This window comes from Pseudorca crassidens, chromosome 7, assembly GCF_039906515.1.
Source record: "Pseudorca crassidens isolate mPseCra1 chromosome 7, mPseCra1.hap1, whole genome shotgun sequence".
Lineage (NCBI taxonomy): Eukaryota > Metazoa > Chordata > Mammalia > Artiodactyla > Delphinidae > Pseudorca > Pseudorca crassidens.
This window is the reverse complement of record NC_090302.1, coordinates 42,432,367-42,446,911: the sequence shown is the minus strand read 5'-3', so window position 1 is coordinate 42,446,911 and position 14,545 is coordinate 42,432,367. Positions and strand designations below refer to the sequence as shown.

Genomic DNA, 14,545 nt, shown 5'->3' with positions numbered 1-14,545 from the left:
CTGTTTCATAGGGATAATAAGAAATAGCTACAGTTTTGCATATAAACGACTAAGCACAGAATCTACCATACAGGAAGTAGTCAGCAAATGGCAGCTGTTTTGATAACAGAACTTTCCACATGCCAGATCTTCAAAAACAGCAGGAAAAAAGACTTAAATGCCTTTAGCTCTGGAACTTCATAGTTCGTCTATAATGGCCAAAGACAGATAGTGCCTACATCACGGTCACTGAAACAGTGGAAATTACCCATCTATGATTTCATGGAACAATCATTTGTGAAGGTCAAACGTGAGCAGTCAATGTTAGGCACTGTGGGCAGAGGAGAGAGACACTTCGGTAAACACGATACCAGATACAAAGGAGATTTGTACAAGTGTTAAGATACATGACACAGTGACTCACTCTCTCTGGTGTTGGGCAAGACTTTCAGAGGGTGTGACTCCTGAATTGGGTCTTGAAGGATAAATAGGAGCTCATCAGATAGAAAAGGCGAGAGGCATGCCTGGCCTCTGTTCTCAGTATTCCTGGCAAGTGGCCTACACTGACTCTCACAACCAGCAGGGTCCTGGAGAGAACTGTCGTTAAGCTGAAAACTGTAAGCAGATGGGCATGGCAGGCACGGATTCTCACACGGCTAGAGATTAGGTATCTACATGTTCCCTAAATCTAAACTGAAGAACCACAAGGAAGACAGTCAGTACTCAAGGAGGCTGGTCTTAAATTCAGAAAGATTTCTGTAAGGTGATGTCACCGTATAAGAAATTAGGTGCAGAATATCAGCAAAGTTTTTAAAATTTTAATTATAAAGACAGAAAGAACACATGCTTCCTCATGAAGTAACAGAGGCAGGATAAAATACTAAAAGACACACCAGTGGAATGTACACAAAGGTCAGAAAGGAAAAGGGGTAACAACCGTCTCGAATGCAGAAAAAGGAATTATTCTGAGTTACTCTTTGAAAATGAATTCAGTACTGGGAATCAGTGATGCTCAAGACAGGGGACCTACATCCTCATCAGTACTATCCCCGCAGTTCATGGGGCGTTCCCTGGACCACACTGGGGGAACATGTGGAACAGAGCAGCAAATGGGTGAATCCAAAAAGCCACTGGTCTTATCTTTGTGCTGGGAAGGTTTTCCTGGCTAAGGAAAAGGAAAATGCCTGGGACTAAGATGGGGAAGAATAAAGTGACTCTAATACTTGGCCTCCCGGCACAATGGGATTAAAGGCAGGCCAGCCAGGCTACTTGGGCCCTGATCTATAATATAAAGAGTGCTGAAACATCCTGGTTAGAGATCAGAAACATGGATGGAGTCGGCTAACTCAGGTTTCCACACACAACTTACATAATTGGCAGGAATAGATTGGTTCTATTCCCTGAAAGTAAACAAGAGTCTTCTAGAGAAAACGAAGGGGAAAAAACCAAAACACCTCCCTAGGTTTCATTTAGCTAAGGTGACCAAATGTCCCTGTTTGACTAGGAGATTCCCAGTTTATGCCTGCTATTTCATTGCAATTATTAACAGTAACCCCTTCCTTCTCAAAATGTCCTGGTTTGCGTAAGTTATACAGTCACCATCTATTTAGCTTATGTAACAAATTACTGTAACGAAAAGACTGAATGAAACACATTCCTTTTGGTAGAAAATGTATTTCAGGATGAGCAAATAGCACCAGTGGAGCAGAAAACCTTCTACTTCATAGAAGAATGCCAACAAAGACCAAATGATAAAAGCAGAAAATCATTCCTTTACAAATCCTAATGGAATTATTAAACCAGGTAAGACTTATTGATTGGAATTAAAACGATCATGTGAAGAGTCGACGGGGAACTGGAGATTACACAATGACCAAGTAACACCACACAGATTGCTTTTGGTGGCAGAAGGAAAAAAAATATAACTTTATAATGGAGGCTGTCAGTGCCCTAACACTGTGGTGAACCTTAACTTACCACTGATGGGTAAACCAGTGTATGACATCACTTAAAGTGTATTCTACTCACAATGGTTAACTGGAATCTAATCAAGTTTTTAAATGCAACTTCCAGTTTGTAGAAAATCCAAGAGACGGAAGAGAAAGTTAAATCATGCTCTGAGGCAGCAATCAGGCCCAATCCAAGCCAATCGTTTCGACATGCCAGTGAAATACAAAGCAGGTCTCTACTAGGTTAAAAGAGACTTAAGGGACATAAAAACCAAATGCAATGAGTAGCCCTAAAATCGACTGACTCTAAAGGACATTTTGGAAGAATGTGGGAAATATGAATATGAACTGGGTACGGAATGATGAAAAGGACGGCTGATTATTTTTAGGTATAATATGGTATTATTTATTATGTAAGCAAATGTCCTATATTTTCAAAAAGATGCACACTGAAATGTGGGTGCAAGGACATATAATTTACTTTATTCCTTCTGCATAAAGATATGGTTAAAAAAGAAAAAAGTGCATGTGCATGCACTTATATACCCACATGATGTACAGTTTAGAAAATCGAGTTCTCCCTATACCCATCAGGGGAAAGTAGGATTGTTTAAAGAATAATCACGCGAAGGGGTTGAGATCAGCCTGTCCCAGGTGCCCCCGTATCTTCAGCTCTAACATGAGGGATGTGCCCACAGAGCAGGCGTGTTTTTACGGTAGACGCAGGCTGTGCGACAGAATTCTAAGATGGTGGCTCTCCCAGCATCACAGTGCTAACAGGGGCCTGGAGAAACCGCTGCGGATAGCTCTTTGCCCTAAAGCAACTCATGGGTACTTGTCTGGGAATGCACAAATCTAAACTGAAGGAATGTCACCAGACATATGGTGGAGCTTTGCCTCAAGAGCACAACAGCAGCAGCCGACCCAGGTGTCCTCAGGGCAAACAGGAATCTCTCTGAGGGCCTATCCCAGGAGCAGGAGGCAAACCATTTCCTAAGGGGGGTGGGGCCCCAACCCTGGTAAGCAATATCCTTATGGGACACTGGTGCTCTGATACCCTAGTCGCAAGACCTCTCTGTAGGGAGAACAGATCTAGGTGGCAGGTAAAGAACAGAAGAGGTAAGGAGGAGGGGGAGAGACAGGATTTATGATAAAGTAAAAAGACGGGGGTTAGAAATGATGAGAGGTGGAGGATTTATTTGTGTATGTAACTTTATAATGGACCAGGAGGGACGTCACAATAGCAAAGTGAGAAGTGAAGAGGAGTTAAAGGAGAACCAGAGGTGAGGGCGAACAGCGGAAGACATAATGAGCAGCAACAGGAACGAGGGGTAAAGCACAGCAGCAATGTGGGGGAGATGGATGGAGTCTGGAATGGCAAAGGAAACAGAAAGACAGAGGGGGCAGGAAGTAAAAGGAAGACAGCAGGTCAAAGGTTGAGGGGGCAGAATTTGGAACACAGCAGAGCTGAACGCATCTTCTTCATCTCTCTACTCACAGGAACTTACACAGTAGGAATTCGGGGGGGGGCGGGGGGAGGAGAGAGGGAGGGAGGAAGGGAAGGGGGCGAAGGAAGGCGGGCAGACACGGAAGAGGAAGACTGAGGACAGGCAGTGTGGAAGGCTCCGTGAAGGCGTGGAAGAAGGACAAAAGAAGTACGGAATGAGGAAGCGCTCATTTCAGAGGCCCAGAGTGGTGGGTATTAGCTTAAACACGACAGACGCGGTGTTCCTGAGCGTTCCACGTCACATTTCAGAATTACGTCATTCAGATTTACCTTAGGAATACAAGAATTGTTTTGACCAGGCAACGTTTCTTTGGCTAACCTGAATCATAACTTATCTTATACAAATGCCTAGAACTAGGGTAAGAGCACGATCCACTTTACTTCAAAAACAGAGCCAAACAGCTCTTGGATGTCCTCTGCACTGCTGAGTGACGCCAATCAGCCTATGGGGCTCCTTATTTTCCCCATGGTCCTGCTCTCATCCAGAGGGTCATTTCAACACATGAACTGCCCTGAGGCTGCTGAATATTTTCCACCCTTTCTTCTGTCTGCCCAGAACCAATACAAGAGGCAAATGCTGGGTTACCATAATTAATGTAGACAGAAATCTGGCTAAATACTACTAAAAAAAATCCATTTTTCAGGCGCCCAATTATCTACATTGCTGACCACATTGATTACATTAATCCAATGACTGCCAGAGCTTTACTTTCTTTCTGTTAGGCAAGATTTAATCTAGAGAACTAACAAAGCTCTCTAGGATGCAAATCTCTCCCAGGACACATGATTTTGATTGACAGCTCGCAAAATAATTCGGGAATGCATGCAAAATTCGACTCCCACGCAATTTTCATGCAAAGGCAAATCTATCCATCAACATAACAGTGGCTCCCAGGAAGCAGTCAAGGTTCTGTGCCTGCAAACTAGAAACCAGGAGGTCTGATGTTTGCGAAGCCATAATCAAGCGCATTTGTTTGCGGTTCTTAATGTGTGTAGGTGTTTTCCAGCATATGAGTAAGATCCGACATTTGCATTAAAAATTATTATTACAAGATTTCAAAGCACAATGAAGTATGTGTTTGAGAACTGCTGCTTTACAATTTGGGGAAAGAGACAGGTTAGTGAATGCAGATTCCTAGAGTCTTCAGTTTGCTTTTCAAACAAAACAGTAAAATACTCTCCCTGACTCATCATGCCAGTCCCTTACAATATAGTTGAAATTTATGAGGTTGGCACAAGTTTAATACCTATACTTCCTAACTGTGCAGTTAGAATCAGATAACAATACACACATTACAGAACACAGAAGGTCTCACTGCAGAGCACCTGCACATGAAAGTAAAGAGAAAGATGCAAAGGGCCTCCTGGAGGAATACTTACTATTTGGTAGAGTCAGATAACTGATATTCCCGTCGTCTGTCATAGCATTCCTGGATTCCAGGATCGTTCCATAAACTCTTTATTGCATCTACATACGGATTCTCAAAAGCAGACACCTTCTCCACATCAACTTCTCGAACTAATTGTGCGTGAGCCTGTTTAAAAAAAAAAAAAAGTTTTAATCTCCTTTCCATCGCTGAAAATTGCCTTTGGTTTGCACATTACATTGTGCACAAGTGAGGTCTTTCCTCATATACTGGTTTTTGAACTGGTTTATAATAATGTAATGCTTCTTTTTTTTTTTTCCTTAGATAAAACCCAGTCCCAAATCTTTCCCTCTAGATTAAACCATGAGGCTACCTAAAGTTGACTAGAGGAAAGCAGAGTGTTTGGTTCCCGTCGGAACAATGAGGATGTCATGCTACACGTAATGACTGTTTACAGGTGATGATCACAATCCTAAAACAATTAATGTTATTAAAGGGAAAAAAGAGACACGTATCCCCTCTGTGTTTATAATAATCAAACGCATAATATACCCAGCCCTGAGTGTTCTCATGGGCTGGGTATTCACTGAGTAGCAGAAGCTCAATCAGACTCCTCAACTAATCAGGGTTAGTTTCTATGGCTCGCTTCTGGGATAGGGGTAAACCCACAGAAGAACAGTCAATATTAACGACTGAACCTGAGCAGTGGTAGGCGTGCCTCTCCACTTCCACACCCCTGAATTGCCAATATTTATTTTATAGCTGCCTTATCTACACTATCAGATTGAGGAGGCTATTCAGTATTTTTTTAACAAGGAAAAAGGACTTTGTTATTTTCATTATACAACATTTAGCAGGAAAGAGGTAAAAAGATTTAAAAAAAATTTTTCAACAAGATTGAAATCAAAATGTTGTATGGTCAACCCCCAAATTAACCAGAATATATCATTGTCTAACAATCTCAAACAAAATAGGTTTTCATGGGTGTAGTTTACATGTAAATTACATGTGCACATGAATATATAAATCAACAAATAACTAATTATCTTGAAAACTGGAGACACATGGCTGATAATTTGTTACAACAGTCTTGATTTTGTACAGATAAACTTCTGAACTAGGTCAGTGAATGGTTATCTTGATTACATGATGACCCAATTATTCTTTTCATAGAGTTTTAAGCAGATAGAATTTAATAAATTTAATCCACGTTAGGCCTGTCTGGTTCCCCATCTTTATCTTCCTTCTCATCCCGTAAGAGGGAAGGGCCCCATGTCATTAGACTAATCTTGACTTAGAGAAAGTTTTAAGAAGCCCAACATGCCAAGACTGAAGAAACCACCTTTCTTGCTAGCTCTGCTCTGACCCTGACAGTCAGATCTAGTAAGTGAGAACCCCTATAGCTCTGCCCTGCACCCCAACCTTGGAAAACGGATCCCTATCGTTGTTTTCTGTACCTAGTCCCTGCCCAGGCAATCTGTCTTATCCCACCAGCAATCCTGCCATCCTGAAGTCCTGTTCCCAAGTCTCAGACCTCAGGTGGGCCTACCTCAGTCACAGTTCCCCATGAGGCTCCCCCTTGAAAACAGTATCACTGGCTCCCCAATGAATCCCCAGTGCTGTGCTCTGCCTGGCTCTGTAGCACCTGTTGCTCCGTGTCGATACCAAAGACTGTAATTGTCCCACCTGCTCTGCCGTCTGCCTGCTCAAGTGGACCTCCTTCAAGCACGAAACACTGGCTGTGGGGCCTCCTGCACTTTGCCCAGCAGGCATGTCTCATACCTTCACAGGTATGCCTGATGTCAAGCTTTGACCTCGCCTTTCTGCCCTTGCTCACTGAATACAAACAAGGGCTAACTCTCTGTGTCCTGAGATATGACAACGATCACCCGTGGTATAATCCTCAATTAGAATCCCCGTGGCTATGTCTGTTTTACAGCGTTCTCTAGAGGATTCTGTGCATCTTGGAGGGCAGATGTGGGGCAGGAACAGGGATGTACGGGATGGTCTCCTGCTGGATATACTCTAAAGACATGGTTTTAATCTGACTCTGCTGCTTCTTATGACATTGGATAAGTTGCTTAATCTTGCCAAATGTTATCTCTGGTGGGGAACATCCTGCCCCAACAAGCTCACGTGACTTACTATTGTGCTACAATACAGTAGTTGAGTGGTTCTCAAAAGGCGGTACACACACCAGCAGCATCACCTGGGAATGTGATAAAAATACAAATCCTTCCATCCTACCTCAAACTTTTTGAATAAGAAACTGATTAGCAAATCCCTGTTTTAACAGGCCCTCTGGATGATTCTGATACATGGAAAAGTTCGAGAACCACTGCAAACTATTAAGCATCACACACACACTAGCTGCTGTGGTCATAATTAATTGTCTGGCTGGCCAGAAAATTGCTACTGGAAACTAAAGAGAAGGGTCCCAGAAAGGCAACAGCACTCCAAAGCAAGGGGCACTATAAGGGCCAGGAAGCCACAGAAATGAATAAAACAAGCTAGATGTAGGCAACAGGGAGTGATAGGGACTACAGCACACTGAGAAACACACACCCTAATTAAAGAGGACAGCCGCTATTTACCTCCCACTAACTGCTGCCATTGGGATATAGGCCCCGTGTTGCCAGATTTTCCGATTTACCAAGGGAAGCCCCAAATCTAGAGTTTTCCATGAAATATCCCTAATTTTTATTCTTGGCAATGCTAGAAACGATAAAGTATATCTGTGCCTGAGTTGGATCAGGTACCACTCATCTGCTCCTCCATTTACTTCCCTAATAAGATTGACCAATAACACTATGTCCTACACAGAAGCTGGCACACAGCAGCTGGCCACTTAACACATGCTAATAAGTAAATCTGCAGCACTTTCCTACAACAATATTTAGACAAACTATTATGCCATCCATAGGGAGAAACGGTTGAGACCTCTCTGAATTGCATAAAAGCTACGTGATGATACAGGTTAGTGTAGGCAGCATTTAAAAACTAAGTTTGATACTCACTACACTGGGCCAGCCATGTCATCTGGAAGGAGTTCTGTTTCTGTTTCTAGAGAAGGTAACTTATGCCAGAGAAAACAGTTTCCACATAGCAGACACTTTTTACTATGACGATTAAATGTTTATTGAAGCCCAGTGAAATGCTAGGTAACATAGCAATTAAAGACTTAGATGTAGTTGCCACGGAGGGGTAGGGGTGGAGTTGGGGGGAACAGTCCATATAGCCGGCAACCAACCAAAGCACAGGATTATGTGCTCCAGGAGGAGAAACGAGGGAACATTCGCATTTCCAGCTTTAACTGCAGTGGACTGTAAGGGCATTTCAATAGACAACATCCTCAACAGTTGTGTAACCGAAAAGCCTGCTCCTGTAAAATGAGATTACTTTCTGTTGTTAGAAAACTCCTCTAATTTCTTATCTTGTTCCATCTCGGTTTGCTTTTTCTTACATCTGGAAGGCCTTCTCTATTCCTTTCTTTAGCTTTTGTTCAGGGGCCGTATCCTATGCCATCTCTGACAGGAAGATGTTCCTAATGTTCCTCCTCTCCCCCAAAATGTGAGCTTTGTGTCTTTTGAACCATGGAACGTCTACATTTTGCTTTATGATGATAGTTACCTCTTGGCTTATCGTCTTCTAGACTATACATTGAGGGAAGGGGCTGTAGCTTACTGGCTCTAATTTCTCTAATTTCTTTTGGGGCCCAGCACAGAGTGAGCAACAACAAATATTTGTCTAATTTAAGTGCGTTCAAAAAGTACATATAAACACAGTGTCAAGTCTTACAAGTCAAAGACAAGTTTCTCAAGGAAATCTTCCATCCATTGCCTACTCTCTCAGAACCACATAATCCTTAACAGCACTTATCTCGGTAGCTAGTGTGCATCTATTTGTGTGCTGTTTGTTAGTGTCCTTCTCCCTGATCACTGTATAAGTTCCAAGACAGGCTCAGCATTGCAGTATCAGGGTCTAGCAGAGTGCCTGCCACTGATGCTCAATAAATAGTCGTTGAATGAAGTATATAAGGAAGGAAGAGTGGAAATTATACTAAACTGGAAATTGGGACACCTAAATTCTAGGCCTGGCTTTACCCCTAACACAAGCCATAACCCTTAGAAGAAACTACTTTACCTCTATAGAGCTTCATTTTCCTGGTCCACAAGATTATGCAATTGAAACAAATCATCTCCCTAAGGCTTTGTCTAGCCATAAACTGCATGACTGTAAATAAATACATCTAGAATGCATGGAGCACCAAGGAGTTACAACACTGTCCCTCCAGGAGCACATAATATATCATTTATTGAAACAAGACCTCACTATTTCAAACAGTGCCTGACAATAGAGGGCAGAACATGGTTAAGTCTGTACATCGGCAATGCCACATAGGGGTTGAGAAAGTAGAACTCAGTATGGATAGAGAGGTCAGACAACATGTCAGAGAGAAGAGAGGATTCGGCTGGCAGGCAGAGATGAAGATGATGAACAAAGGCTCAGTAGACAAAATAAACATGGCCCTCTCTTTTAACTGTGGGAAAAAAAAAAGTCTAGTGAGGAAGTTTCATGCTGACCCTTACTGCAAATTAACCTGCACAATGAAAGCTACAGTATTAATCTCAGCTATGAACCATAATCAACCTCCACCAACTATGAAAGTATATTGGCCTCAAAAACCACAAGATCACCGCTTTGCCTTCATCCAGGTCATAATTTCTAAGTCACTTTCATTGCCTACTAAGCTTTGTTTTTTAATTCCACCCTTGCTGTTTTGTAAAATGACATTCAAATATGATCAACTGTAATTTGCATCTATGTAAGAGCTTTCACCTGAAGTTCTCAAGTTATTTAAGTGTGACAGCATTTTATAAAATACACACAGAATTTTTACATTGCCTATACAAAGGTCCTCAATGGAAGTGCAATCCTCTCATTTTTTTGGTAAAAAATATTCTGTATGTGGAAAGAATATTTTTTAGTACAATGTGTTAGACTAGGAAGATAAATTAGACCCTTTTCTATTTGTCCAAATGTCAGATGTGAAGTAGTAAAAATCACAAGTAATTACGTGAAATTAAACAATTACTAATGAAAAAGGCTATGATGAAAAGGAAATAAGTCATTTCTAATAATATAAATAAGTTACAATTGACTACCCTTTTAATTTTGAACACTGTAAATAGAAAAGCAAAACAGGTATGCGTTAATCATATAAACAAAATGCAAAATATAATTCTATTTCATTTCAAGTTACAGTTGAACACACTGGATGGAAATACTTAATAATGAAAGTTAGCTTTCAGAATTCTTAGCAAGCTGGTGGCAAGCCTCAGAGGGAACATTGTGAGAACTAAGTAGCTACTCTTAGGAACTCTTGGCAGAATTTTCGGTTAAGACCACATGGAAACCGCAGGATGTGCCAATGTGGTAATGTCTTGTTTTGGTGATTCGGTGGTCATAAAATTCAGGTAAATCTTAGATGTGTTGATATTTCCAAGGTTGCTTCAGCAAGAGGAAGGAAGAACTGAGTTCCCACCACAGTGAGTCTTACCCTGCCCACAAAAGGCCAAGCCTTCAGATGAAATAACAAAGATCTTATAGTCACTTTGGAAGGATTTTCAAAAACTCATTAACAGCTCAAGGTGGCTTTAGGCTGGAATGTCACACCTATTCCGGTTCCTACACGCTAGAAGTAGAAAACCAAATGGTAACTTCCACATTTTTGAAGCTCTTAGACACAAATATTCAGCTCATTAGGGCTGCTCTGTTTGAAAGGATGCCCAACACACACAGAGGGGCTCTGAATTAGAAAAATTCTGAACTGCTGTCTGAGTATGTTTTAATCTTGAACGAAGGTGCACATCTTCTCAATCCTTTTTTTTTTCCTTGTTGCTTATTTCCATTTTGGCATTTGATTCTAAGTTATGAAAACAAACAAAAAAAACCCAGACTTTTTTCGTTTTCTACTCAAAGGAAATACAGAGTAAAATGATGGACCTTGGGATCAGATCTCTCTGTTGTAATCCCACCTCCACCCAGTACTAGTTGAGCATGAACTTGGGTCAAGCTATTTAACATCTCTAAACCTCTGTTTCCTAATCTGTCAAATGGGGGTAACAATGGCATTTATTTTATTTTTTTAACATCTTTATTGGAGTATAATTGCTTTACAATGGTGTGTCAGTTTCTGCTTTATAACACAGTGAATCAGTTATACATATACATATGTCCCCATAGCTCTTCCCTCTTGCATCTCCCTCCCTCCCACCCTCCCTATCCCACCCCTCTAGGTGGTCACAAAGCACTAAGCTGATCTCCCTGTGCTATGCGGCTGCTTCCCACTAGCTATCTATTTTACGTTTGGTAGTGTATATATGTCCATGCCACTCTCTCACTTTGTCCCAGCTTACCCTCCCCCCTCCCCATATCCTCAAGCCCATTCTCTAGTAGGTCTGCATCTTTATTCCCGTCTTGCCCCTAGGTTCTTCTGACAAATTTTTCTTTTTAGATTCCACATATATGTGTTAGCATACAGTATTTGTTTTTCTCTTTCTGACTTACTTCACTCTGTATGGCAGTCTCTAGGTCCATCCATCTCACTACAAATAACTCAGTTTTGTTCCTTTTTATGGCTGAGTAATAGTCCGTTGTATATATGTGCCACATCTTCTTTAACCATTCATCTGTTGATGGACACTTAGGTTGCTTCCATGTCCTGGCTATTGTAAATAGAGCTGTAATGAATATTTTGGTACATGACTCTTTTTGAATTATGGTTTTCTCAGGGTATACGGCATTTATTTTAAATTTATTTATTTATTTATTTATTTATTTATTTATTTTTGGCTGCATTGGGTCATCACTGCTGTGCGCGGGCTTTCTCCAGTTGTGTCGAGCGGGGGCTGCTCTTTGTTGTGGTGCGTGGGCTCTAGGCACGTGGGCTTCAGTAGCTGTGGTTCACGGGCTCTGGAGCGCAGGCTCCAAAGTTGTGGCGCACAGGCTCAGTTGCTCCGTGGCATGTGGGATCTTCCCAGACCAGGGCTCAAACCCATGTCCCCTGCATTGGCAGGCAGACTCCCAACCACTGCGCCACCAGGGAAGTCCCTATGGCATTTATTTTAGATGGTTAAATGACAGAAAGGATGTAAAACACTTAAAGGCAGACCTAACACCCAAAGCTGCTAACTGTTTAAAAAGCAGAAGAAAAGGAAAATAGCACAGGAAACATAAAACGTGTGGTGTACACACTTACCAGCTCTGTAACCTTAGGCAAATCACCCACCTTTATTTGCTCAAATGTGAAACAACATTCTAGAGACCAGCCTGGATAATGGATCTCAAAGGGTCCTCAAATCTGCAAACACCCCTTAAAATTTCCTACCGAAAACGTGGGCGAGAACTATCATTTCTTAGACCACTTCGCCTTCTCTGACTTCATTACAACTTGAACAGCTGACCTTCATTCATTAAGATGCACTGAACAAAGAGTGACAGTTGTTGATGCATTTTCTTATGGTCATTACTGCATAAATGACAAAGAACAGCAAAGTCACACCGAGCTGCTGTTGGCTGGGTTCACGTAGCCAGTGACTCATTCCTATAGAACAGCCTCTCCACACTTATGATTCAACTCATGGCTCAGCAAAATTACAAATTACTACATGACACAGCCTTTTGAAGTCCCTGATGAAGATGATAAATCCTGTGTGTGGAATCTTTCAGTGCTAGGGAATCTACTGATTCTCCTTTGCTAAAGCATCCACATCCCTCTTTACCCTGGTATCACAAGAACAGAGTAGGTATCCACAGATACTCAAGACCCTTAGAAAAACTGTCATAGTATTTGCATGTAACCTATGCACATCCTCCCATATCCTTTAAATCATCTCTAGATTACTTACAATACCTAATACAATGTAAATGCTAAGTAAATCGTTGCCAGGGACGGGGAACAATAGCTTGAGATCAAACCGGGCTTCAATCATAACACTGTCACATTCCAGCCCTGTGTCTTTAGGCTTGTCTCTCAACTTTCCTGAACCTCAGCTACCTCATCTATGAAATGGGAAAATAATTCATTTTAGGGCTGTTAGAAAAGTTATAAGAACTGTTAGTAAAATACCTAAAACAAGTATTGTAATTACTATGAAATCTTGAGCTATTTCAAAATTACCATTAATAAATATTATCTCAACAAATACTTTTCTACCATATGTCAGGCAATGCACTAGACACTGATGAAGCAGATAGTTTGTGTTAAATAAAATATCCCAGATAGCAAAATATTAGATAAGGAAGTTTATTAAACTGTCACATATTATTCTACTTTAAGATTTTACAAATTGATTTATTATCATTATTAGATCTGCTTTTCTAAGGTTAGAGCTTTATTTTTAATCTTTATTACAGCATTCACCAAGGTAATCAATGGCTATAAGGCACACTGCCTTTCCGCAAAAACTTTGCTGGAAATCTGTTTCTCTTTTTGGTTTTGCTTCGCTATAAGCTACATTTGCTTAATCTCTAACATATAGCAGATTCCTTCTTCGATGGAGAAAATACTCCTTTATTATTTAAAATGTTTTTTCTTTTAAAGAACTCCATCTCTTTCTTGGCTCCACCACTATAAATTTCAGGCAAATATTTTCTATTTAGTCCTCTGCTTATTATTTTCCTTTTTCACGTTCGTAGGCCATGTCATAATTATCAGAATCAATGACATTGTAGGTCAGAGCTTGATGCACCAGGGCATAACACACACCAAGCAGTTCCAAAGAGTCTGTTGACTGATGTAATTACATGGTTCCATTATGTAGAATCTTGCCCTCAGGTCCGTAAAATCTTGGGATGAAATAAAAAATTGTGCACTCTTTGAAATCACCTTCATGATTATGATGGTAATACACACACACACATTGTGAATACTACAAAAAAGTTTATTTTCAAAGAGTTAATTCAAAGTCACAGTGATAAAGAAGAAATTAGAAGATTCTTTTAAAGATATACGTATTTATTAAGAGTCAAAGAATTAGACATACTTGTATGGCTATTTTCAAAGAATATTTCAGGACCATTAGTTACTTGGGATTTTAATGGCTATTGTTTTGAAAAGTGGGTTCTAGAGCCAAAGTCAGATAACTGTAGAGCATGATGTTTATAAAAAGTTAAACAGATGGTCTATATTGCAGAACTCGGAACCTTTACTAAGACAACAGTGCTAGGAATCCATGAGCACAGGGTAAGGGTGGAGGCATTACCGTATGACCATGGCAGCACTTCCCCCTCAGATCAGTGGATGAGACTGGTGTTCCCGTGCATCACACTTTGAAAAACACCGACTAGAGACTGAGACTCCCAACAACCAAGTAAGGACTGATTTTACACAAGCAAAACAACTGACTGGCTGATGCATCCCCATGCTGGCGAAACAGGCTAATGTCTGCCTTATAGATTCACATCATTCTCATTGTTGAGTTCACATTTTGCATGTGGTTCACTTCCTGAAATTATGTCTCAGAAAAAACACAATCATTTTAGCCCTTTGCAATGTCTGGGCTCCTACAATCTTATTAACCAGAGGAGTGTGTTGCTGCTGGTCTGGAATTTTATTTTGTTTGCCAATAGGAAAAACAGATCAAGAATATTTCCCTTCTTAGCTTGGTAGACATTCAGACAAAGCTGAAAAAAAAAATTTGAAAGAACAAGCTCCTTAAGGAAGGGATGTACCAGATGTA

General features: G+C 40.9%; 1 protein-coding gene across 1 annotated transcript in view; it reads right to left on the bottom strand.

The window, feature by feature from the left end:
- GNAQ (G protein subunit alpha q) overlaps nt 1–14,545 on the bottom strand; it is a 288,945-nt gene that overhangs the window by 83,835 nt on the left and 190,565 nt on the right. Inside the window, exon 3 of the mRNA XM_067744118.1 lies at nt 4,816–4,970. Coding sequence (XP_067600219.1) covers nt 4,816–4,970 — 155 coding nt within the window. The remainder of the gene's footprint in view (nt 1–4,815; nt 4,971–14,545) is intronic.